At 43.0% G+C, this 27,634-nt stretch overlaps 1 protein-coding gene across 2 annotated transcripts in view; it reads left to right on the forward strand.

Annotated features, from left to right (window-relative positions):
- ephb6 (eph receptor B6) overlaps positions 1-27,634 on the forward strand; it is a 74,664-nt gene that overhangs the window by 28,064 nt on the left and 18,966 nt on the right. For both annotated transcript variants that reach the window (XM_015950153.3, XM_015950154.3), the window contains exons 3-5: positions 7,138-7,410; positions 16,362-16,531; positions 16,624-16,919. In XM_015950153.3, coding sequence (XP_015805639.3) covers positions 7,138-7,410; positions 16,362-16,531; positions 16,624-16,919 — 739 coding nt within the window. The remainder of the gene's footprint in view (positions 1-7,137; positions 7,411-16,361; positions 16,532-16,623; positions 16,920-27,634) is intronic.

The following is a 27,634-nucleotide window of genomic DNA, read 5'->3' on the forward strand; positions in this document are numbered from 1 at the left end:
GTTCAAATTAAATCAAAAAGATGAGTCTACCGTGGGTTCCTTTTTTCTACATCCTTTTCAACAATTCATCCACCCCTCCTCCCTGATCTAGCCCAGTTTTGTATGTTTTATTTTGAAGGACAAAATGAGACAGGGACAGCTAGTGAAGGGAGCAGGAAGGGTGACGGGGCATGCACGAGGTCAGTGTTTCTGCACACGATGTATAGTCTGTTCTCTACCTGGAAGTCTGTACTGCACATTTTTCTGTTTGCAAACTTTTCACCTGCATTTCTCCACTTTAAATCCCTCACTCACGTCCTTCCCTGCTGTTTCATCATCTTAAAGACTGAACCAGAGGCTTGGCGGGAGATCACTGTCCTTTTGCTCCATTTGACTGACAGCGCCTCTGACGAGCTTCATCTGCCCAGTGATCTTATCATTATTTCAAATGGGACGCAGTATAAAAGATTTACGCTCTGATGTGCGACACTGTGAGGATCCTGTTCATGCTGGCTGTCAGAACCACACAGAGAAATAGACCTAAATGTTCACAGATACAGTAACAAGTACAGACCCTGAATCACGCACAGATAATGCACCCCGATCGGCAGTCAGGACCTTTTGTCCTCCCGCCATTGTTGCAAGGAGAATAATGACAAAGAGGCTTGAGACACAATTCTGTTGGATTACAACAGAAAAGGTCCTGCTTGTCACTCGGGGGTGTGAAGGATTAAAGCAGAACCTTTTCATCCCTGGAGGCACTGGACTGTGTAATCAGTGAAACTAAAAGCTGCACCAACATTTACATTTTGCCAAATCTGACAGACTTTTCCTGAGCTGGACAGCTAAATTCTGCTCCCCCTTGTATCAGTCATCTCGGAGACAAAAGGTTCCTGCTGTTCTCTGAATCGAAGAAAATCCTGTTTGAAATATGTTTTAATTATAAATAAAACAGCAATAACTTACATGGAATTCTACTTACAAAACTTAGCATTGGAGCTAGCTATTTCCATCCAGGTCTTCAACCATGATGCTAAGAAAAAAAGCAAATTTCTTCTTCTTGTGAAATGGAAAAAGCTAACTGCTAGCCTTTATGTTTGCTAACGGCACAGTAACCAGCTTTTGCCACGAAACATGAGAAGACCTCTCACTGGTGCACCTCAGAGCTACTAAACAGTTTCTGATCAGCAGAGGGCTGTTAAATGAGAAGTTGCGTAAGTTTATGGCTCAAGAACCACTGAAACCAGTTTAAAAGCAGTAGTTTAAAGTGTTAAAAATTATTTTGTGTTGCTTTAGGTATTTCAAATTTTAGTGTATAATTAAAACAATATAATAACAGCAATTCAGCTAAAGTTACTTTAGGCTTAAACACTTTTCAATTACTTTCCATGTCAAACAATTTTGCTACATTTCTGACATTTTAGTTATCGTCCCAGAAACATGAAAAGACATGAAGGTATTTGCCTCGGCGGTTCGGGGGGGTGGGGATTGGGGGGGTCCAAGCCTGCTGTCAGGGGGGCATTGGCCCTCCCTTGCCCCCCCCCCCCCCCAACTGCCCCTGGTGGAATGCAAAGTTGACGTTGGTATAAAAGCTTTTAACAGTGTGCAGATTTTTAGCTCAGGGTTGTTTTGAGAAGGCAGACTAGCTGTTAGCTTGTCTGTCCGGTCATGTCTCATCTCTGGTTGTCAGGCAAAATATTGCTCAAGGTTTGGATCAAAACTTCCCAATAAACCTGAATTGTCTCGTCTCGTCTCGTCTTCCTCCGCTTATCCGGGTCCGGGTCGCGGGGGCAGCATCCCAACTAGGGAGCTCCAGGCCGTCCTCTCCCCGGCCTTGTCCACCAGCTCCTCCGGCAGGACCCCAAGGCGTTCCCGGACCAGATTGGAGATGTAACCTCTCCAACGTGTCCTGGGTCGACCCGGGGACCTTCTGCCGGCAGGACATGCCCGAAACACCTCCCCGGGGAGGCGTCCAGGAGGCATCCTGACCAGATGCCCAAACCACCTCAACTGGCTCCTTTCGATCCGGAGGAGCAGCGGTTCTACTCCGAGTCCCTCCCGAATGTCCGAGCTCCTCACCCTATCTCTAAGGCTGAGCCCGGCCACCCTACGGAGGAAACTCATTTCGGCCGCTTGTATCCGCGATCTCGTTCTTTCGGTCATTACCCAAAGCTCATGACCATAGGTGAGGATTGGGACGTAGATCGACCGGTAAATCGAGAGCCTGGCTTTCTGGCTCAGCTCCCTCTTCCCCACGACAGATCGGCTCAGCGTCCGCATCACTGCAGACGCCGAACCAATCCGCCTGTCGATCTCCCGATCCCTCCTACCCTCACTCGTGAACAAGACCCCGAGATACTTAAACTCCTCCACTTGAGGTAGGACCTCTCCCCCGACCCGGAGGTGGCAAGCCACCCTTTTCCGGTCGAGAACCATGGTCTCAGATTTGGAGGTGCTGATCCTCATCCCAGCCGCTTCACATTCGGCCGCGAACCTACCCAGCAAGAGCTGAAGGTCAGAGCTGGATGAAGCTAGGAGGACCACATCATCCGCAAAAAGCAGAGACGAGATTCTCCTGCCACCAAACTCGACACACTCCACACCACGGCTGCGTCTAGAAATTCTGTCCATAAAAGTGATGAACAGAACCGGTGACAAAGGGCAGCCCTGGCGGAGTCCAACCCTCACTGGGAACAGGTCCGACTTACTACCGGCTATGCGGACCAAACTCACGCTCCTCTGGTAAAGGGACTGAATGGCCCTTAACAGAAAGCCACCCACCCCATACTCCTGGAGCGTCCCCCACAGGGTGCCCCTGGGGACACGGTCATAAGCCTTCTCCAAATCCACAAAACACATGTGGATTGGTTGGGCAAACTCCCATGCCCCCTCCATCACCCTTGCAAGGGTATAGAGCTGGTCCACAGTTCCACGGCCAGGACGAAAACCACATTGCTCCTCCTCTATCTGAGATTCAACTATCGATCGGACCCTCCTCTCCAGTACCTTGGCATAGACCTTTCCAGGGAGGCTGAGGAGTGTGATCCCCCTATAGTTGGAACACACCCTCAGGTCACCCTTCTTAAAGATGGGGACCACCACCCCGGTCTGCCACTCCCTAGGAACTGCCCCCGATGACCACGCAATGTTGTAGAGACGTGTCAACCATGACAGCCCTACAACATCCATAGCCTTGAGATACCCAGGACGAACCTCATCCGCCCCCGGGGCTCCGCCGCTGTGTAGTTGTTTGACTACCTCAGCAACTTCTGCCCCCGAGATCGGACAGTCCATCCCCAGGCCTCCCAGCTCTGGTTCCTCCTCGGAATGCGCATTGGTGGGATTGAGGAGCTCCTCAAAGTATTCCTTCCACCGTCCGACTATAGCCTCAGTTGACGTCAGCAGCTCCCCATCCCCACTGTAAACAGTGTGAGCGAGTTGCTGCCTTCCTCTCCTGAGGCGCCGGACAGTTTGCCAGAACCTCTTTGGAGCCGATCGATAGTCTTTCTCCATGGCCTCACCAAACTCCTCCCACGCCCGAGATTTTGCCTCGGCAACTGCCACTGCTGCACCCCGCTTGGCTGTCCGGTAAACCTGAATTGTTGCTTTATAAATGTCGTTGATGCACCTGTGATCTGCGTTACTGTCATGGTGAGTGTTGGTTTTGGACCCACATGCAGGTGAGTGAAGCTCTGAGGCAGCAAAATACTTAAATCCATTTACTGCAGGGACTTGGGAGTGCAGAAACTGCAGGAACAGAAGTACGTTGACATGGGGAGACAGACAAGGACAACAGTCAATCCAAGGGTCTGACAGGGCTTAAATACACAGGAGCAGGCGATCAGGTTAACAAGAGGCAGGTGCAACCAGTAAACACAACAAGGGGAGACGAGAGGCAACCGAGGCTGGGAAGCAGTTACGGCTCCATAACGTGTAGCATGTATGAAGCAAAGCAAAAACTCATGGATTTATGTTTATTCTTGCTTTAATTAACATTTAGGTAAAGGCTAAGTGTTTATTTTTTATTATTCTGAATCTTAAGTTTTAACTGTTCCTCAACCCAGCATGATTTTAGTTATGTAATTTATCTTTTTATTTTAAATCAAGATCAACAGTGAACTTGACTGCATGTGGTTCCAGTTTTTTTTTAATGAGCACCTCAGACACGCTGGGGGAAATCACTGCCTTGATCCTAGCCTCTCGTCTTCAGGTTAAACCGTTTTCTTTCATATTAGTTTATATGTATTTTTTTAATGGTTTGATAATAATTTTAATAGTTGCATATGAGATGTGTTGACTTGTGTTTGGACAAATGATAGACAACCCCTAATGTGCTTTTTTATATGTGTCTTTTAACATAAATGTGTGTTTTATGTGAACGTTGAGCTGTTAAACATCTTAAGACTGTGTAGATAAATATTGTTTCCCTAAAGATTATCGTCCATTATGTCAGACAGACAAAAGGCAAAATGTCCACAATCCACAAGATGACATCAGTGTGGTGAGATCCAGCTTTAATCTGCTAATCCAGCCACCCAGAGGAGGCTCACACAGGTTTATCTTCATGCTTTTATTCCACGATTGAGGCTGGAAAAATTGGTCTTATGTTTAAAATTAAATAAGTAATTAATATTTCCAGCATAACCTTTAATATAGAGAATATTACAGAGTAAAGCAGTAATCTAACTACATGTGTAACATGATTTGTTTTATTCAGGTTGGGTTAAAATTAACTCACAATCAACAGTGCAAGTCAGCTGTAGAGTCACGTTGCTGTTTTCCAATCTGGGGTGAGATGTCCAAATATCAGGAAATCAGACTCGAAAACCTACCGTCTGATGCCACGATGTGATGTGGGTCCCTTTTAGGTCCGAGAAATGGTGCACCAACATATTTTTCCCACGAAAGACTTGTAAGGCATTCATTCCTACTAGAGATCACAGCAAATGTATTGATTAAATGAGTCAAGCAATCTTTTTAACACAAACACAGTCGCAGGACTCTCATCCTTCCCACCGGTTAGCATCCCCAGGCCACGTGTGTTGGATATCAAAACCCACATTGAGAAAACGAGAAAGTGTTAAAAACCGGTCACCATTTTCTAGTGTAAAGAATGGGTTGTTTACATCTTACTTTATGAACCATAAAATGTGAGATTCCATAGAAATATGAAATATCATTCTGATGGATCTTTGACTATTTTAACCAGAATATCAGAACTTTTTATTGCAGGGTTTAAGCGACACTTCGTATTAACTCCAAGGAAAGAGAGAGAGTCAGGTTTAAAATAGTTAAGAAATTTATTTCTACACAACTTAAACAAGACTAACTTTAACACTGTGTGTACTGATGGAACTAAGGTGGAGTGAGTAGTGATGAATGATGATGGTGTGTGTGTAGGATGTTCTTCAGAACCAGCAGATCCAGAGAAGCCGTTAGTTCTGAGTGGAAGTGAATGTTTCACTCTAAACTTTGGTAGGAGATTTATAGCACACATGAGACGCCATCTGTCGGTCTACGTACCCAAGGGGAAGCCTCCGATTAGATCCAGAAGGTCGAGGTCTTCGTGGACCCTCTTTGGTACCGAAGCCGGTAGAAAAGCAGCGGTGCCCACCAAACTAGCCTTGGAATGCTTCCAGGTCATGACAGGTTATCACTGGTGTCTCCGAGACCCTGAAGGGGTTGTGAGGTTCAGCTTTTATTCTGAAGGAACCGTTGCGATCAGGTGTAACTTGCAACAGATTTTATCCAGCTTGTCGAGGTTCTTATGGCTGAAGAGGAAGTCTGGATGGCCTGTCCGAGACTTCTCTACAATGCTTTGAACTAAAGAAAAGGTGGCGTGGGATAGTTTTTATAATTGTCATATTTTGGTTTACTGGCGAATCAGAATCTGACATGCAAAAGAGGGTTTATACAAACACCACAGAAAACCACGCCTCGCACCAGAAACGAAGGTTCTGATTGGATCAGACTAAAGGAAATGTGTTGTGTGGCTTTAGCATTGCGTGTCATTAGTGTCTAGTGCAAATATCCAAGATTATAATAACTTGTAAAATACTACTGATCACAGGATTATAATATCAAGTAATAACATTGTCATTTCACAGATTGATTGAACATTGGGCTCACATTATTATTGGTAATTAACAAAGTTGTTGATTATGTGTTTATCAAGAGAGTTCTTCGTCTTCGTCTTGAGCTGTAACAGAGGAGAAGCAGTTCCGATGGGCAGAGTGCATGAAAGACCTTGGCCACTATCTCATGTAGATTAGGCTGTCAGAGACTTTATGTCTTTGCTCGAGCAGACGCAGCAGATCATGACCTTTAGGTCAAAAACAGACATTCATGATGCTACACTAGGTCCAACTGTCTCTTGTTGGAACTATTGCAATTCACTTCTTTATGGTCTCCCCAACAAACTCCTTCATAAACTGCAACTGGTCCAGAATTCAGCAGCCCGTATTATCACCAGAACCCCTTCCTTTCACCACATCACCCCGGTTCTCCAACAGCTTCACTGGCTCCCAGTTAAATTCAGGTCCATCTTCAAAATTCTCCTCCTTACCTTCAAAGCAATCCACAACCTCTCTCCTCCATATGTCTCAGACCTTATAAGTATTCACACCCCATCCCGTTCTCTAAGATCTTCGTCTTCCATCCATCTTGCTGTTCCTTCTGCCCGTCTCACTACCATGGGGAGCAGAGCTTTCAGCCGCTCTGCTCCCCGTCTCTGGAACTCACTCCCCCCAGACATCAAGAACATCGACAGTTTTACCCTTTTCAAAACAAAACTCAAAACACATATGTTTAAATCTGCCTACAACCTCTGATTTTATTGAACTGTTTCTCTCTGTTTTTTTTCTTGTTTGGGTTTTTATTATTGCTTTATTGTATTTTTTTACGTGTTTTCTGTCAAGTGACCATGGATGTTCTGAAAGGCGCTTTTAAATAAAATGTATTATTATTATTATTGTTGTTCAAGACTTCAAATGGTGTTTTGGGACTCTAAAGTTGAAGTGGTAGCAGCCGGCTGTTTCTCCTTACCTGATATTATTTCGTGGAGAACCTCTCATACCAGTGGTGTTCTGTTGCAGGTTGGTTTAAAGGTTTCCTGCTGAGTTTTTCCCACAGTGTCTAATGAAATGTTTTATCTTTCAGTGGGATGAAGTCAGTGTCCTGGATGACCGAGGGAAGCTCATACGGACCTTTGAGGTCTGTAATATCAACCAGAATCCTCGGCTGCAGGACAACTGGTTGGCGACGCCCTTCCTGTATCGTCAGTCAGCTCCCCGAATGTTTGTGACGTTGCGTTTCTCTGTGCGGGACTGCGCCAGCCTGCGTTCTCCATCGCCCACCTGTAGAGAAACGCTCACCTTGTACTACAAACAGGCCGACTCCCAGAGGGAGCTGATGAGGACCTGGGCGGCTGAGGTGAGGCTGAATTCTTACTCTGTTAAGAAAAAAAGTTTGAATGACTAGTGCTGGGGTCTGCAATCTGTGGCTCCAGGGCCACAATGACTCTTTGGACTTCACACAATTTCTTTTAAAATTAGTAATAATTTAAAATCTATTTATGTTAGTTTTTTATATATATTTTTTGTGAATATCAATATTTCCTGTAAAAATAATCATATAAATGTTGTCACATTTTTATTTTATTCTTTTTAAAATAAAATCTCATTAAAAAAAGTTATAATATTGGCTTTTATCTCAGATTTCTGGGAATAACGTGGCTCTAATCCCATTCCTAATAACTGGCCTTGACCTTCTTCCATCGGTAACTCTCATAAATTATCTTTTTTATAAAAAATCCTGGGCTATGGAAGCCCATTCCTGCCACTCTGAAAAAAAATCTTATATCTTATAATTATGAAATACAAGATTTTTATTTTATCAGCGATGGGAATGGGCTTCGACAGGTCAAGTCTCCATCATGTGTACCACATAGTATCTGAGGAAACGTTTCTTTGATGTTTTCAACATTTTTTTGTCATTATTAGAGATATTTTATCCGACATTAGTTTAAAAAATGTTTAAAAGTATAAATTGCAATGATCCAATTCCAGTTTCTAATAATGAAACATGAATATTTTAAATGAACTGTTAACTTAAATGTCTTTCTGAGCTGGTAATTGTTAACTTATGTCTTAAAATAACTTAAGCATTCAACACTGAAGTTGGTTTTATAGGGAGAAAAAAAGTGTGCAAAGTAGTGATTAAAGATTTTAAAATTGTTCCCGTTGGTTCTTTAGTTTTTTTGCTGCAGAAAAGCAAAATAGTAAAATAATTCTAACTGAACAAGAACAGTTTTGCCTGAACATTTTTAGCTATGCCTGTTATTTATTCTAGCGTTGTTCTCTTTGTGACATGAGGGATTGTTGTTTGTTTGGTTCAAAATAACTTTCCACCAATCAGCTATCTTTGGCATCGCTTTACAAAGCGACATGCTTCCAGGTTTTGGGGCGATTGCACGCAACGTTGTTTGGCCAAACCGCCTCATGAATAAATGAATAAATAAGTCCCTCCTATTAGATTTTTAAGCTACCAGCCACATTGGGAGATGCAACGAGGTTTGAAAGGAGATGTTGTTAGTTTCATAAAAATAAAAAAAACTGTTCATTTCTACAAAGTTTCAAAACATAAACTGCTAAAAAATACTATTGAGGTAAAGTAACCTTATGCATGTTAGAATAGTTTCAAATGGGTTTGAAGGAAAGGGTTTAAAATATTTAGGTTGGTGCTTAAAAAAATAAGTACTGCTGTCAAGGTGCAACTGTTGCAGGATATTTGTTTTGTCATACAGTAAGATCAGTTTTTGTTATTTGTTTATTACGTTGGCGTATGTTTCCCCCAGTGGGCCACGGCGGATGTCTGCTCATTCTGAGAATGGTTCTGTTGGAGCACGGGTGAGCAATCCTGGTCCTCGAGGGCTTCTATTCAGCATGTTTGAGTTGTTTCCCTGCTTTAACACGTCGAATTTTAATCAAGAGGTTATTGAAAGGCTTTTACGTAGCTTGGTGACTTGCTGAACAGGTGATACAACTGTTGAATTAGGTGTGTTGAACAGGGAAACAACTAAAACATGCAGGGTAGCGCCCCTTGAGGATCGGAGTTGCCCACTCGTGTTGGAGGTTTCTTCCTGTTAAAGGGAACAAGTCAGTGACTTGGTGCAATCTGCTGGGTTTCCGTACATAGAAAGCATTTGACTAACTGGGATAATGAATTGAACTCAATTGAAATGGCTACTTTGTGAAGTGCTTTGAGACGACTTTTGTTGCGATTTGCTGCTATATAAAAAAACTGAACTGAACTGAAGGGGCCCGTATGGTTCACATAAAAAAGCTGTGATACAACAACAAAAACCTGCAATGCAAATTAAAAAGCCACAACACAATCAAGTAAGGTGCATTACAGCAGACTGGCGATCAGTGTGTCACAAAGCAAACGGAACTGTGCTGACGCTCATTTGTCCATTCAGGAGGGGAGTGTTAGTCAGTGTTGTGTAATGCTTTTCACTCTCTCGCTACTGTTGTGGTTCGGAATTCAAAATTTGCTAGCCCTCTGGGGGCCCCTCGTGGCCTAGAGGCCCAAAGGAGTTGCCTGCCTTGCCAGTCGGCATGCAGCTCCTGTGTATGTGATCTTACCAAAACACAGAGTTTGAGCTGCCATGATGGCGTGTCGAGCACCAGCTTTTAATAAATATGCTCATTTTGTCGTTCTTTCAGTTACTTATTTTTTCTAATAGCATTATGACCAAAGTGATTTATGTTTTGCAATTGACCAGCATGTATTGGGCTCCCCTGAATTAACTTCAACACTCAATACAATGTTCTTAACAACTTTGTGTTGGTTTCCAGATACCCTATAAAATTGTATTTGCTCTAATTGTTGCACAAAGAGCTATGGTGACTAAAAATAAAGATGCACTGCTCCCAACACAGGGAAAAAATAATTTTGCCAGAATAACTACTTTGATCCAACACCTGCGGAGCACAACGTCCATTTTGTTGGTAGTTAAATTTGTATTATTAATTCCAATGTGGGAAACGATTTTGCATTGCAGCTTATTTCGTATTGCAATTTGTTTTGATGCAATGTGCCTTTTGTTGTTGCAATGTAGCTTTTGCACTTCAATGAGCCATATGGGCCACTACAGTCTTGAAAGTCACCAAAGTCTTAAAAGTAGACTAGGTGTATGCCTCACATACACATTGTCTACTGAGCTGGTTCCACAGGAGAGGAGCCTGATGACTAAAAGACATGCCTCCCATCCACAATCAGATCACTGATGTATGACGGAGCTTGATTATTAAGAGCTTTATGTGTGAGAAGGAGGATCTTAAAAAATAATTCTGAATTTAACAGGCAGCTAAAGCTAAAACAGGAGGGATGTAAACTCTCTTTAATTGTCATCCAACATCTCATCTGGCATTGCACCTGTGATCTCATTTTGCTTTTAAATTTGTTTGGTTTATTATTTTTCCAGTTTTTTGAGCTTCTTGTGCTAAGCAACTCGCCTGCTTCTCCTCCATTAATCACCTTCACTTGTGCTTTGCCAGATCCAGTTTTTTTCTCTGGTCTAAATGGTATTTTGTCTCTTCTCTGCTTTGTGTGCCTTTCATGTTTTTATTTGCTACCTGGATTCCAGCCATTGTCTATTAGAAAACTCTATTAGTTTGTCCCAGATATCTGCCCTCTACATTTTATGTTTATGTTCATCATTTAGGAAGCAAAGTCTGCACAAACCAGTGGGATGAATACCAGTTAGACAAACAGTGTGAAAATAAGCCTCAATTTGCGAGTTACAGCTGTGAAAAAATATAAAATGAAATAGTTAAATTTGAAAGAGGCTGATCCTGTGGTCTCTGAGCATTTTGAACCAGAGCGACAACAACAGGAGAATGACAGAAGATGTTTGTGATGCGGCTCGCCGCCTCGTCCTGACTGTTGTGATGGTATGACCAGGCGATGCTTTTATCAGTCGGCCACCACCACACACTGACTTGACCTTTGTGTGGTGCATTTTGCAGAGGGGCAGCACTCACGCAGCTTCAACGTCTGCACAGATAAAACTCCTGAATATCAGCCCCAGGAAGAATCACCGCGGCTGTGCTTAAGCAGGCGTGACACGAAGGAAAAGCTGCAAGCTGGCAGCCTTTAGAGCAGCACCCCGACACCTGCTGCTTCTGAAATTTTAAACATTTATCATTCATACCAGGAAGGTCTGTCTGAGTTGCCCAGAACAGGTGCTTACTGGTGATTAAATTCTGTCCTGGGTTTGCTAAGTTCGGGTTCAGCACCGTACATGTCACGTGTCGTATTTAAAACTCAGACATTTGGGCTATTTTTAAATTAGTTTCAGGTGTAAAAATTACTTCTTCATTAAATAATAGGGACTTAAAAAAAAAAAGCAGAGGAGACACTTAAAAGAAAACTGATTAAAACAAGTAAATTTCTAAAACAATCTATTCGAACTCTCCAGACTGATATACCATACCATACCAAGTTTATTTGTGTAGCACATTTAAACACGACATGAGAGCCGACCAAAGTGCTGAACAAGAACACATAATAAAAGCTATCAATGATAAAAACTAAATCCATTAAAATCAAGTAATTCAAATGGAAAAGAAAAGAAAAAAAGAGAAGAAGTTACACTGAATTAAAAGCGGGAGAATAAAAGTGAGTTTTTAAACGAGACTTAAAAAGGGAAAGAGAGGAAGAAAGTCTGATCGGGAGGGGCAAGTGGTTCCAGAGCATCGGTGCACAAATTGAAAAAGCTCGCTCCCCGTGGGACTTACAGCGGGAGCTAGGGACATGGAGAAGGTGCTGGTCGGCAGCTCGAAGGGATCGCGTAGGGACATAAGGGTGAGTGAGCTCAGCCAATAGCCAGGCACTAAGTTATTGAGGGATTTAATAATAATAATAATAATGCATTGAACTTATATAGCGCTTTTCAAGAGACCCAAAGACGCTTTCACACACTCTCACATTCACACACTGCTAGTGATGGTAAGCTACTTGTAGCCACAGCCGCCCTGGGGAGGTCTGACAGAGGCGAGGCTGCCATTTGGCGCCGTCTGCCCCTCTGACCACCACTAACACAGGCAAGTTGGGTGAAGTGTCTTGCCCAGGGACACAACAGCAGGATACCCCTGGCGGGAGCTGGACTCAAATCCATGACTCTCCGATCATGAGGCAACCCGCTCTACCACCTGAGCTACTGCTGCCCCACAAAAACCATGATCTTAAACTCTATTCAGAGATAGATGGGAAGCCAATGAAGGTTTTCCAAAACCGGTGTGATGAATTCTTGTTGCCTGGTGCCGGTCAGGAATCGAGCTGCTGCGTTCTGCACTAGATGAAAGCGGGCGAGAGGGAGCAGGAGATACCATGTAGTACTGAATTACAGTAATTGAGACAGGAAGTAATGAAGGCATGGAAAACTGAATGGAGACGATGCCTATTTAAAATGGGCTTAACTTTAGAGAGACGCCTCAGGTGATAAAAACAGGTCTTAACTACCTGGTTGACGTGCATGTCCATTTTTAGGTTGGCATCCATCACGACCCCTAAGTTTGTGACACAGGTTTTCAACCCACTTGAAATAAAAGGAAGGGTCAGTTGGGGGCTTGAAGGGCTGAAAATTATAGCCTTTGTCTTGGCATCATTCAGCAGGAGAAAGTTTTCAGACAGCCAGCTCTTCACTTCATTGAGGCATTCAACAAAGGGGCTGTAAGGAGTCATTAGGCTTCACAGAGGCATATAATTGGCAATCGTCTGCATATAAATGATAGTCAACGTGATGTTTTTTAAAATCTCACCCAGGGGCAAAATATATAAATTAAATAAAAGGGTTCCAAGAATAGAGCCCTGAGGTACACCAAAAGTCAAAGCTTCAGAGGGGGAGGCAGCACTATCCATCATAACATTAAAGCTGCAATCACGGAAGTAGGACCTAAACCGTTCTAAGGCCGTCCCCTGGGTGCCAACCAGTTGGTTTAGCCAAATCAGTAGAATAGCGTGATCAACCGTGTCGATAGCAGCAGATAGGTTCAACAATTCCAGCAATTTAGTAGAACCACAGTCAAGGGTTAATAAAATGTCATTAAAACAAGAAGATGAGCTGACTCAGTGCTATGGAGGGATCGGAAGCCTGACTGGAAGGAATCCATTAAACCATGATCATCAAGGTAAGAAATAATTTGGTTAAAAACAGCACGCTCTAGTAGTGTTGATAGAAATGGAAGCTTGGAGATCGGGCGAAAATTACTCATAACAGAGGTGTCAAGGCCAGGCTTCTTCAGAACGGGTTGAACTACTGCATGTTTAAAAGCATTGGGTACAACACCAGTGGATAAGCTGTTGTTAATAATGTTCAGCAAAAGGGGGCCAGTGACAAAAGATGTTTCTTTAAGGAGGTGTGGAGGGACAGGGTCAACAGGAGAACCTGACGGCTTCAAGGCAGACAGGAGGTTCTCAAGAGAGGACAAAGAAAGTAAGTTAAAGTTATCGAGACCGATGCAGGATAGGTTCAGGAAAACTAGTGACATAGGGAGAAGAAATCTGAGCCCGGATGCTAGCAATTTTTCCTAGAAAAAAGTTCAAAAATCGAGTGCATTGATCATCTGAGGCAGTAAGAGAGTGGTGGTCACTGACTGAAAGAACAGCACTGAGGGTCTGATACAAGACACACTGGTTACCAAAGGATGCAGTAATAATATTTGAAATTAATTTATTAAGGGCATCTCTAACTACTTTCTGGTAAGGAGCCCAGGTATCTATCATTATTTGGTAGGAAATCTGGAGCTTATCCTTTTTCCATCTACGCTCGGATCTTCTGCACTCACGCCTGACAGATCTGGTAGTTGTATTGATCCAGGGATCTGACCGAACTTTAAAGTGTCTAGTTCTCATAGGGGCTATCTGATCTAGCACAGTAAGGCAGGAAGATTGTGTAAAGGATGGGTTGTTTACATCTTACTTATGAACCATAAAATGTGAGATTCCATAGAAATATGAAATATCAATCTGATGGATTTTTGACTATTTTAACCAGAACATCAGAACTTTTTATTGCAGGGATTAAGCGACACTTCGTATTAACTCCGAGGAAAGAAAGAGAGTCAGGTTTAAAATAGTTAAGAAATTTATTTCTACTCAATTTAAACAAGACTAACTTTAAACACTCTGTGTACTGATGGACTAAGGTGGAGTGAGACGTGAGATGATGGTGTGTGTGGGATGTTATTATCAGAACCAGCGGATCCGGAGAAGCATTTAATTCTGAGTGGGAGTGAATGATTTGCTCTAAACTTTGGTAGGAGATTTATAACACACATGAAACGCCATCTGTCGGTCATACCCCAGGGGAAGCCTCCGATTAGATCCAGAATGTCAAGGTCCTCTCGGACCCTCCTTGGAGCGGAAGTTGGTAGAAAAGCAGCGGTGCCGACCAAACTAGTCTTGGAATACTTCCAGGTCACGACAGGTTATCACTGGTGTCTCCGAGACCCTGAAGGGGTCGTGAGGTTCAGCTTTTATTCTGAAGGAACTGTTGAGGTCAGGTGTAACTTGCAACAGATTTTATCCAGCTTGTCGAGGTTCTTATGGCTGAAGAGGAAGTCCGGATGGCCTGTCTGAGACATCTCTAGAACGCTTTGAACTAAAGAAAAGGTGGCGTGGGATAGTTCTTATAATTGTCATATTTTGGTTTACTGGCAAATCAGAATTTGACATGCAAAAGAGGGTTTATAAAAACACCACAGAAAACCACGCCTCGCACCAGAAACAAAGGTTCTGATTGGATCAGACAAAAGGAAATGTGTCGTGTGACATTAGCATTACATGTCATTAGTGTCTAGTGCAAATGTCCAAGATTATAATAACTTGTAAAATACTACTGATCACAGGATTATAATATCAAGTAATAACATTGTCATTTCACAGACTGATGGAACATTGGGCTCACATTATTATTGGTAATTAACAAAGTTGTTTTATTATGTGTTTATCAAGAGAGTTCTTCGTCTTCGTCTTGAGCTGTAACAGAGGAGAAGCAGTTCCGATGAGCAGAGTGCATGAAAGACCTTGGCCACTATCTCATGTAGATTAGGCTGTCAGAGACTGTCTCTGCTTGAGCAGATGCAGCAGATCTTGACCTTTAGGTCAAAAACAGGACATTCATAATGCTACAATTGAAAAAAGTGCAACAAATCATCAGTGCTGGAAAACACCGGCAAAGTGTAAACAAAATCAGTGAACAAAGTACAGAATTCTGTTGCAGTAGACGGAGTAAAAGATCGGGCTCTTCGAGCAGGCATTAAATTAATTAAAGAGGCATTGGATCTATGAAGGCGAAACAAAACCGGAAAATGATCTGAAATATGGACAGCATCAACAAACAGGTCAGTGATCTTCAAGCCTTGAGTGAGAACCAAGTCCAAAATGTGAGAGCGTTCATGTGTTGGCATATTAACCAACTGGGCCAGGCCAAAAGAGTCAATAACATTTAAAAATTCTCCCACATATCAATAATAGTTCCGATAGCAATTGTGTTCAATTTTCACATTTTAACAGTTCTAAAATGTTCCTTGAATCCCAGTTTAAAGCAGTAACTTCCCTCTGATTATCTGGCCACATCTAAATTAAGCATGTATTATTTTCTCCTGGTTTTAGCCCCTGCTTGAGGCAACCTACCTTCGGAGAAAACCATTAAAGTCATCATTAGTGATTCATTTCTCCTCACATCAAAACGGCAAAACCTCTCATTTTTTCACCCAGTGAGGACTGATTGTCTAATCCTCCTCCCTGATTACCACAGAAGACGGTACCTTAAACCAGACTCAAAGGCTACACTTGCTCGAAAATGCAAATAACTGTCAGAAAAGTCTCTGTAAATGTCACTTCAGCCCCGCAATTAACAACTTTGAGGCATAAAATGACACCTGTTGCACAAAAAATTCTCAGGTTCCTGCAGAAATAATTTTTTTGTGCAGCTTTTATTTATCTAAGCATTTCAATGCTCTTCGGGGGCCTTTTGAACCGTTGAACAATCTGTGGCAGTCACCGTCACAGTCAGAGTTTTTGTATAGATGAATGCATCACTCCTCGGGGAAGTGAGATGCTTTTTAAAAAATTCAAATCGAGCCCTGATGAGGAACGAGAGGAGGGTCGTAAAAGAGCTGGGAGCTGTCTCGACAAAGACTTAAACTTGAACCCCTCACTTCAGGCGCAGCTCTACATCAGCATTCAAACGTTTCACCATCCACTCATCAAGAGGGTCAAGTGATGAACCAATGCAGCACGACTTTCCTCTCTCATGTTTTCACTCTTGTTGTTGCTTCTTCTAAGCTTTTTTTTTGTGTTTTCTGTCTCTTTAGCCATCTAGCGGTGAGACGGAGACCCGGGAGGGATGGGTGAAGATCGATACCATTGCAGCTGATAAGAGTTTCTCCAAAGTGGAGCCCAGTTCGCCACACCAGTACCAACCCAACCGATACAGTCGTATCAATGTTAAGACGCGCAGCTTTGCCCCACTCACGCGTAGCGGGTACTTTTCCCTCTAACACATCCTGCTTCTCTTGTTCTTCTCTGTTTCACTTCTCCCAGAGGCCTGATCTTCACTCCTGACCTCTGTTTCAGATTTGTTTTGGCCATCGTCGATAGCGGGGCTTGTGTTTCCCTCATGGGGGTGTCCATATTCTATCGGCGCTGTTCAGCCACAAGCCTCCACCTGGCGTCCTATGTAGCGACTCCTTCAGGTGCGGAGCCGACTGCTCTGGTGCCAGTGACGGGGACGTGCGTCCCCCATAGTAAATCCCAGGGGGGTGCGCCACCTCGCATGCACTGCAACGCTGAAGGAGAGTGGATGGTCCCCGTTGGAGGATGCATCTGCGACGAAGGATTTGAGCCAAATGTCAACGAATCTGCTTGCTTACGTGAGTTTGGGGAGTAGGGTTGACAATTCTCTAAATAACTGCAGCAAGAATAGATGTATGGAAAAAAACTACTTTACACACTCACACAAGACTTACCCCTCAGGAGAAAAGCAGACACAGATTCTGCAGCATTCTGGAGGATTTTCTGTTAACCACGATCATTAGATGAAAAGGGGAGGAGGGCATTTTTTTCAAGGAGGTGAGCGGCTCAGAGAGCCAACGTGTCATATCGGAAGGTGAGTGGCTGAGCCAGGTGGAGGTGCGGCTGCCTCACCTGGAAACCAGTGTGGTGCAGCCACGTAGTAATTTGCTGATAATGTCATGTTTTTCAGCTTAGCCGTCAACCACAACTGATTCTACATAAATGTGGAGCAGAGTTTTTAACCTGAAGATGGAGATATGATTATGGTTTTGGGCTGAAATATTAAATTAAACCTAAGTTGCACTTAACTGCCACACTAATGTGTACAGCACCATTAGACAGTCATCTATACAGGTTATCAGCACAAAAAAAAGATAATTTAGGCGTTACTTGTTCTTTAAATGTGCATTGTGTGTAGAAGTGTGCTGTTGGACCCGAGGGGACAAAAGGCAAATTAAAGTATCATTCCCTTTAGAACTGCATTTAGCAACCCAAAATGATACCATCTAGTTTGTGCACCTGTTTTTTAATCATTACAAACATTTATATTTAGAAAATACACATATCAAGAACCTGAAAAGTCAGTCATTAAATGAAACCAAAGATCAGCAGATGTTCAGTGCTGAAAACATCGGAGATGTTGTAGAAAGTCGGGGTGATGACACGTTTTTAATGACACTGAAACACAGAGAAACGGAACAGAACTTTTCATAAATTAGTGCTGCTTTTATTTTAAAGAGGATAAGAGGGTGAGCAGGACTTTAAAAATATTTTAAAGCGACGCGTCTCCACCCCGGAGGCTGAGATGTTTGGGAATCAGAAATTTAAAGAAGGTACTCTGTTCCCACACGGTGTTTCTGAAAGCTGACCTTGATGCGGTGTGACATTACCATCTGACTGCTTTTATAAGAGGTGAGCTCATTTGAATTAAGATGCCCAAAGACGTGCTCCAGCAGTCAGTCAGCTGTTTGGACCGGTCTTATCTCCCTGAGATAGGAAGCATCTGGATCGATACTGAAGGGAGCTGCTGTCGCTCTGATGCACTTCTGAGATTGATGATGGGAACAGAAAGAATTGAGGGCAAATGGGTCGGAGTGGGATGAGGGGATGGACAGCGTTCCGTCAATAATGTCTGTAATCACAGGAGTTCTGCAACAAGGAAAATTGAAGTCAGACGTGCTTTTAAAGAGAGCTTAATGAATTAAAGGTGGATATGCGTGGAAGAGAGTACGCAGCTGTGTGGTGAACAACTGATCAAGGAGCACTTCACACTTCTTCAAGTGGGTGTTTGTAAGAGTTTTTTAAAAAATCAAGAGGCGTCCAGATGGACAGGGAGGGATATACAGAGAAAACAGGAAGAGGGAGGGAGGAAAAGAAGGAAAGAACCATAGAGAGAAGGACGTGACACATTTAGGTCATGGCGATGTAATGGCCACTCGTCTGTGAACAAGTGACAGAAACCGCAGGAGGGTGGGTGGGGGGGTGCAGGGAAGATAGGAAAAGACTGAAAGATAGAAGGATGCAAGTTAATGACCTAAAGAAGTGAGCGGGCAGCACTTAATAACAAAAAGAGCAGTTTTTTAATGTGTGAGTTAGCTTATGTGTGTGTCGTGTCCATGTACGAGTGAGAACTTGACATGAATCCTCACAGGAATCTGGACTGATTCCAGTCTAACAGACTGTAATCTTCAAATCTTCAAAAATTGGACCACCTTGTGTTTTTCTGCATTTGACTGATACCTAATGACAAAGTCAGCCCCCGATGAGAGTGCAGCAAAAACCTCCACCCAACGTCCGTGAGCACGTTGCTGCCCACACCGCTTCAGCTTTTCGTTTCTGCCCTCCGTTCACAACATTTTGGTGATCACGTCACTGACTCATGATGTGGAGTGGCATCACATCGTTGTCCTCAATGGCTCCCTGGGACATTTTTTTTTCTACAGGGGCAGATGGTTAACTGGCAAAGCAATCATTAAGAACAGTCAAATTCTGTTCTACACCCTAAAAAGGGAAGCAGGGAAATACTCAGGGATGTCTGATATTATAGGGAGCCTAAGTCTCCTCCCTCTCTGGTCGGCTCACGGGTCCCCGGAAGAAAAAAAAAGTCAATGCAAATCAACAGGGCTAAGAGAGCTATTTTCTAATCCGCTCTGCCTGTCACCCTGTTGTACTGCAATTTCAATGAAAACCAATATAGTGGAATACATTTGTTAATTATGACCAATAAGGTTTGATGATTCCATATCAGTGTTTCCTTTACATAGGCGTAGCCATGGCGGCCCGCCACGGCTGAAATCCCAGCTCCACGCCTACAAGATCCCAAGTTTTTATTTTTTTTATTTTATTTTTTTTTTTGCGCTGTTTCCCGAAGAAGCAGCGGGAACTACTCTGTTGTTGCTTGTGATCACAGCCAGCAGGCAGCAAGGAGGAGGAGGCAGGGCAGGGTGGTTACAGCATACGTTACTGAGTTCAAATTAGAAAGGTAGCAGTGGATATAAAGCTTTTTGGTTTACATGTTTCAATAGCATTAAGATAGATGACTGTTTACGATCTTGGCAGGGTTTCCCACCAGTGCTCATTATCCTGGCGGCCTGCCAGGTTTTCCTCCCCACCCCACCCCCACCACACCCCCTGCCACCCCCCCCCCCACCCACCCACCCCCACCCCCCCGCCACGCCAAGCATCACTTATTTATGTAAAATTGATTGTTTTGCATGTCTGACCTTAACCGCATCTAATACTGTATTACGGCGTGAGCACAACAGCGACAACTTAAGATCGATGTGTGAGCAGCGTGAGAGGTCGGGTGTTTTCATCTGAACCCTTAAAACCTCCAGCAGGCTACGCTGCACTACTGACGTGTTAGCACGCGGCGCTAACAACTTAGCGACGTGACGTGTCTCGCAGAAAGCATAAAAACATGTTGGACACTTCTTCTGAAGTGGAAAAATAAAACTTCTTCTTAAGCAGAGCACGAGTTTGCCTTGTTGACCCTCTGTCGAGCCGGTGTCGGTACAGGATCTGCTCGGGTGCAAGATCGGCTCGGGGTCCTTCGACTGCCGATGACGTCAAAGTAGTTGATTGGCTGAACATGAACCTTACAGAAGTTACATAATCACGTTACGTTGTTATCACGTTATGCTGGTCCAGGCAAAATTTTCTGTTGGAAAGATGGACAACTTTTACAAAGAAATACATCATTACCTCTTTGAAAATACACTTTTAGCATACAGCTGCATGTATATTAGGGCTGAATGATTAACTGCATGTGCAATTAAATTGCGATGTGACAAAAGGAGATTTTCTAATCGCAAAGGCTGCAATTTGGCAGCGAGTGGTTAGCACAATGCTAATATACATGGAAAAACCCATAGGAATGCTAATGCTAATATCACCGATTACATTCTTACAAATTATGAATTAGAAACGTGCCAAATGATTACATTTGGAGTCTAATAGAAAGTAAAACTTCCATCACTCAAATAAGTACAGACAGGTATTTTAGTAAAGCCAGAAAACTTTTAACTCCAGAGTTTTGGCTAGCAGCTATGAGCATAACTGAACTACGCATGGACAAGACGTCAAAAACTCTAAACATAAAATACTTCAAAAAACGGGACACACTTCTTTTCTGCAAATACAATTTCACAGGTGTTGCTAATACCTATGATCCTTCAAGGGATGTGCTCAAAGAGGAGTTCAACATTATGAATACAACATAGTGTTTTATTTTACAAATACCATTATAAACACAAACTTGCATCATAAGAAAACATTATTTTAATAACGAAACTGCTAAATTCTTTCCAACAGTATAAAGATGTGTAGTGTATTTTGTCCGAGTGGGTGTGCCGTACTTTGACGTCTTCGGCAGTCGAAGGACCCCGAGCTGATCTTGCACCCGTTCAGATCTTGTAACGACACCGGACTGAGCTCGATAACATTGACCTGTGCTAGTTTGAATAGCCACCGGGTCGTTGGAGCTGTCCCGTGACTGCCTGATGGAAAACCAGTGGGTTTCATCATACTCGTAAAGTTTCTGGGACCCCCTGTATTTTACCGCTCCCTCCTGCAGTCTTCCCCTATTAAAATTTTAAATGATTCTGTAAATTTGTGTATCATCAATAGAAAAAATCTCTGCCTCTGTCACCTGCAGTAAATGTAGGGAAGACCGACTTGTCTTCCAATTTCCAAATAATAAATAAGAGGTGCATTCATCTGTGTATCTCCTTTGATCCGCATTAGTGATATTTTCAGCACCAGAACAATGAAGCAAAGAAACAGATTCTTGAGTTTATGTTAGTAATTTTATTTATTAGGTGCATCTGATCTGTTCTATTTTTCTCTGAAATGAGATCAAATCAGTGCTTCTATGGGTTGTCTCCTCTCTGCACTAGAAAAATTTACTTTATTATAATGTTCACTGCAATGCATTTTGATGTTCTAAACAAATAAATTAAGTCAAAGATATTGGTTAGTAATGCCAACTATGTAAACCAGTATTTGTGTTTCAGTCATTTTTATACTGGCTTAAAAATACTTCTACTAAGCAGGGGTATAGAACATTTTTAGTAGGGCCAGCCCAGTAATGATCTAGGACCAAGATTGTGTGTGTGTGTGTGTGTGTGTGTGTGTGTGTGTGTGTGTGTGTGTGTGTGTGTGTGTGTGTGTGTGTGTGTGTGTGTGTGTGTGTGATTATGAATGCTTGATCTAATCGATTGCTCCAGCTTTGGTAAATTAAAAGCGAACAATACCACAGGAAAAACCAAAACAATTCATTAATCAGTTGTAAAATACCCCAAACTGTTCTAAGATTATCACAAACATTGACTTGCTAAGAAAAATCCACAGATGGCTTTAGCTGCCACAAAAGATTTGTACACTATTGCAACAGTGATTAATTAAACTAGAACTTGTTGAACTTGCATGACTCAAGAATGACATCTTGTGGTCAAATATGGGTACTGCAGTCCATTATTCAAAACAACTGAAAGACCCACTTTCTCCGGGTGGTGCGTTTTATGGATGTTGGCCATTACGGCTCATTGCTAGAAGATTCTAGATAACGAATGAAGAGGAGTCATACACAGTAAGGCCTGGAATATACTTGCTGTTTAATTATACATATGCATGTTTAAAATGGCTGCCACTTGTTTTGATTTGAAGCGTCGTTTGAGCTTCAACAAACGTTGAACGTTGAGCCCCCAACATTAACGCAAAGCATCCGAACGCTGCAGTATACGAGTATCCAGTAACTGGAGTTGACAAAACAAGTAAGACACACACACCATGGTCCCTCTGTGTCTGGTTTAGAAGTCTTTCACACCATTTACCATACCGCTGCTGTCTTTTTCTGCCGTGAACTCAAAAGTAACCAGTTACTGATCACTTCTATAGAGAGCCTAAGTCTCCTCCCTTTCCGGTCGGCTCACGGGTCCCCGGAAGAACAAAAAAATGAATGCAAGTCAACGGGACTAAAAATGTTATTTTCTAATCTGCTTTGCCTTACGCCCTGGATCACACATATGTTGTACTGCAATTTAAATTAAAAGTGATGATGGGCGTTTCAACCATGGCTGTCGCGCACTTTGAGATTTATCAGCTTGTAAAAGTTCATAATTAGCATGACACTAGAAATCAGCATGTCGCATATTGTCACCGCATAATCTCCTCTCCCCTATCGTAGCTGCTACTGACCAAATTACCAGATTTATGGTGGTTCTTTCCCCCTGTGGGAAGTTTGCAGAACTTACAGCCCTTTTTCCTCAATTTTCTCCGTGTCTGGTTTGATGACATCACTTTTGTGAAGCGCATTTGTAGTCCTGGACTTATTTTGTGTGTGTGAATGGATGAATGATACACTGTAGTGTAAAGTGCTTTGGAGTCCTTACTCTGAGAGGCGCTATACAAGTGCGGGTCATTTATCATTTATCATTTACCTTGTCTCTGCCCAGAAGGACCCCCTAAATATTTAGAACTGGTCTAGTGTTTCACAGCAAGGAGTTGAGGTTCAACTATCCGATGAACCCTCCTCTCAAGAACCCCTGAATGGACCTCACCAGGGAAGCTCAGGAGTGTGATCCTCCTGTAGTTGAAACACATCCTGCGTCCCCCTTTAGGGGGACCACACCCCAGTCTGCCAATCCAGTGGAACTGCCCCTGTTGTGCTTTAATAGAAACATCATTTAGAAAGCATGAAAGTCTTGTTGTTTTGTTACGTTTCAATGTCATAAATCGAGCAGCAGCTTATGGGTTTAGCTTGAATGTTTTGGGGTTTGACCTCCATCTTTACCACTCTGCCCTCTGGTTTGTTTACAGTCTGAATAATATTGACCAGTCAACAATGACCGAGCAAAAACAGATGAAGTGGAACAAATCGGCTAATCAGAGTAAATTCAAACGTACAGTTCTATAATGTCTGACAACAGTTTTGCTTTTATTTGATTTTCTTTTTAAGTTTAGCAGAAAGTTAACTCACATGGATGAGTCTTGGCCCTGTTACATGTCCACTGGCAGCACTTTAAGCCCCAAAAACGCCTGTAGTTATCCTCGGTGGTTTAATCAGCAGATGGTTGCCGACGGGTTCTGAGAAGGCTCAAAAGCAAACATCTGTCAAAGTTAGAAACTGGCGAGCACGCTCGGCTGATGGGTGACAAGCTACAAAAATGAAATATTTTCTCACAAACTGGTGAAAACTGAAAACAATCTGATCTATTGGCTGCATGTCTTTAAAACATTTAAACACATGTTTCCATGTTTATGTTTATTCATTTAGCTGACGCTTTTATCCAAAGCGACTTACAATTTATAACCTATAGGGCATGTTGTGATTTGTGGAGGAAACCGGAGTACCCAGAGGAAACCCACGCATGCATGGGGAGAACACGCAACTCCACGCAGAAAGTCCGCAGTCGAGTTTCGAACCTGCTACCTTCGTGTTGCGAGGCAACAGTGCTAACAACTGCGCCACCATGTTAATAAGTACTTATAAAGAAAATCGCCCCATTAACAATGTTAAAGTCACACCTTTTCTGTCAGGTTGAGGATAATTTCCATGTTTCAGGGTCACTGCAACCCTCCAACCCTCGATGCTCCTCCCCCTATCCACACTGAGGTGACATGTGCTGCTTATCGTGGCTGCAGGAACTGAAGTGGAGATAGTCCCAACCCACCACCCCACCTAGTGGACACTTATGGTGTGTTGTCTGAAGTCTGTTGCATATCTGTCTGTCTGAGGTGTTTTTTAGCAGAGCAAAGCTGCCCTCCTGGTGGAGGGTAACTCTGAAGTGCCTTTTTTCCCTCCACCTGAACCAATCCTCATGTAACCCTCTTATCTCTATTAAGGTAGCGCGACTCAGGGTTGCGAATGACCACAGTCACCAATTCTTGTCATGTATCTTGCCCATGTATGTCTGATCTCTGAATTGTGTGTACTGAAACTCTAATTTCCCTCTGGGATTAATAAAGTATCTTTGACTTGATTTGATTTGATTTACTCTCCATCTGAATCCCACTCATGACTTATCGATCCCTATCTTCACAGAGAACATGAGAGGATTGTTTGAACGCATTCAGCGCTACCATAACGAAGTGTGATTCGTTTCATTAAGCGTGGCTCAGACTGTTCTCTTCTAGCCCGAACAGGAGCTGCAACACGACCGACAAAAAGGAGAAAAACGTAATTTCTCCAAGGTTTAATGAGCCGAGCTCTTCGGTAAATATCACGGCGAAAGAGCAGCTCGGCTAGAATAAGGGTCATTTGCATTAGATGGTCTCCATTTTTCTGTTTCTTCTTTCTTTTGCATTGATGCTAGTCATTATTGAGCCTTTCTTCCTTTAAGGGATTTGTGGGGACAGATGATTTGTCCAACATGTTCATTTACCTAATTTGTCTAATTAGATTAATAACTGTATTTCCTTTGCCACGCAACGCTCATGTTGGCTCATATAAACAAGCTGCTTGTTTTGTGGGAAAAATCCAACAAAGAGCTGCTTTCGTTTACCGCTGGCGGTGTGATTTTTGAGCTTGCATGAAAATTGACGATATTAGAGCTGATGTGATTGAGGGAGTGTCTTCTGCTGGCTCTGGATGACTGAAAGTCTTGGAAATGAAAAGCTGGCGAGACGGAGTTAAAGATGTTTACAGCTGAGCAGGTGTATCTCCGTGTCTCCTGCTGTGCGGTCGCATCTGCGACGGAGCTTATGAGTGTGTTTTCTGTTTTTGTGTTTCGGACAGAGGGAGAGAGAGAGAGGGAGATTATGCTGGGAGCCAAAAGAGGGAATGAGTGCATGAGAAAGTGGGTCACTGATCTACACAGCGATGTCTTTTGTTGACGTAAACTTACTCACCCATCTTTTTTCTGGTTTGTTTCTGTTTTTTTATTCTGTGGAGAATAATTTTAGTTCTGATTGATTTTCCTGCTTATTTGAACGTTTCTGCGTTTCCTCTGCAGGTGATTTTCTTTTCTTTTAATCATCACTTTTGTGACAAAGTGCAGAAAATAAAGGGTCAGAGTGAGTGGAGTTGCAGATTAAATTTGAAAAAGTCATTTCAGCTCCGCGTACAGAATCTGATATAGTTTGTGTTTTTGTCTAAAGACGTTCGTCTTTTTGGTCGTTATGGCGATGAGCTGTCTACTTTATCGTTTGTGAAACATGAATGGAGGCAGTTTGGATCGCTGGCTGGATGGATGGATGCAGCCCGGGGGGAAACGTGGGGGTTGTAGATCAAGCGAAAGGCCAGAGGACATGAGTACCCATTGGTGGATGCAATCAGGTGGGTTATATGAGGAGGAGGAGGAGGAGGAGGAGGAGGAGGAGGTGATGAGAGGCTTTGCAGCAAAGTCGTGTTTCGTGTCAGAGCCGTACGAGAACACATCTGTTAATGTGCAGCAGAGACATAAATAATGAAGGGAGCCGTGTTCTCGTCTCATTCTTTTTGGTCACTTTTTTTTTCATTTCCTGAATCTTCTAAACATAATCCCAACATCGGTGGTGGCTGCGGTAAAAGATTCCCGAGGGGGCTTTGTGTGAAAAGGTTTCCCTTCTTCATCCATTATAACTATTCAAATGTTGGAAAATGACAGCAATTCCAAAACAGCCATTTAAGCGCCTTTAAGAACAACTGCAGGCCCTAATTTCCATTTTTGTCCTCATTCACCTTTTATTTTGACATTAGTTTGTTTTCCAACTCAAGTTTTCAGCCTCTTTTTATCCTAACCCTGACCCAAGACACCCAGTTCCACCAGTAGGTGACACTAACACAGCATAGAAATCAAATTAGATATCATATTTTGAACATTAAAATCAAAAGTCACATTTTACTGCTACAGGTATGATTTCAACACAATTGTGTGTGTGTGTGTGTGTGTGTGTGTGTGTGTGTGTGTGTGTGTGTGTGTGTGTGTGTGTGTGCGTGTGTGCGTGTGTGCGCGTGTGTGCGTGTGTGCGTGTGTGTGTGTGTGTGTGTGTGTGTGTGTGTGTGTGTGTGTGTGTGTGTGTGTGTGAGTGGGGTGGGGGTGGGGTAATCCAGAACTTGGGCGTTGGAGAGCATAACAGCGTTGCCGCCATATTGGATGGGTCTCAACACTCTCTGCAAAGCCTACGGTTGCAACAAGTATTGAAAACAGATGGCGTGAGGTTACTATTGGCCTACCTGATGGGATTTTATGTTTTCATTTATTTAGTTTAATTATATTTATATTTTAATTGTCATGCCATACCGTGTGTCTGATTTTGCGAAAAAGCTTGATAAAATGTGTTTTTTAGTTAGGTAAGCACCTTCCTCAGTAGAAATTAATGCACAGCAGGCAAACGGAGACCCATCCAAGATGGCGACCGGCCACTATGGCAGCACCAGTCCATGAGGAGTCTACGTATATTTTTCTGTGGCACTATCGGCCAGCGCCCCAGAGACAGCCAATTCAGTGATTATGGTTGGCCCAAAGTTCTCAATTCAATTCAATTCAAAAATACTTGATTAATCCCAGGGGAAATTCTCCCTAGCAACCAAACATGATTGGCTGTTAAGCTGCAGTTCAGGAGTGCTGTTCCCAGCGCCCCAGAAGTGACACTAGTGAGTCTGTTGGAAGAAATTCACTGTTTCTTGAGAAACAGCAGGTGAAAAGGATGTGTACATAATTTGTATGCACACACAATTAAGCAAAACTGACCCATTTATAGTGAATTTGACTTTTTACACATTTTTCTCCCTTCATGTCAGGGAGGGTGACGCACTCTGTCCATCTGTCTCTCATCTGCAGTCTCTCGCCCGTTCACTTTCCCGCTTCCCCCACTTCACACCTGTTTGACAGCAGAGCGAGCTCTTAGAGACAAGTGAGAACACAGAAAGCCTTTCTATCTGTTTACTCCTCCTGTTTTCATATCTTATCGCTATATTTCCTCCTCTCACTTGGCATCACAGCCACACACTCATGCAGTATTTAAGACGTGAGACAAGGTTATATGAATAAAGTCAGGGGTTCACCAAGACCAAGAGCACCAGATGCACGCACACACACACACACACACACACACACACACACACACACACACACACACACACACACCATCC

Source organism: Nothobranchius furzeri, chromosome 5, assembly GCF_043380555.1.
Source record: "Nothobranchius furzeri strain GRZ-AD chromosome 5, NfurGRZ-RIMD1, whole genome shotgun sequence".
NCBI lineage: Eukaryota > Metazoa > Chordata > Actinopteri > Cyprinodontiformes > Nothobranchiidae > Nothobranchius > Nothobranchius furzeri.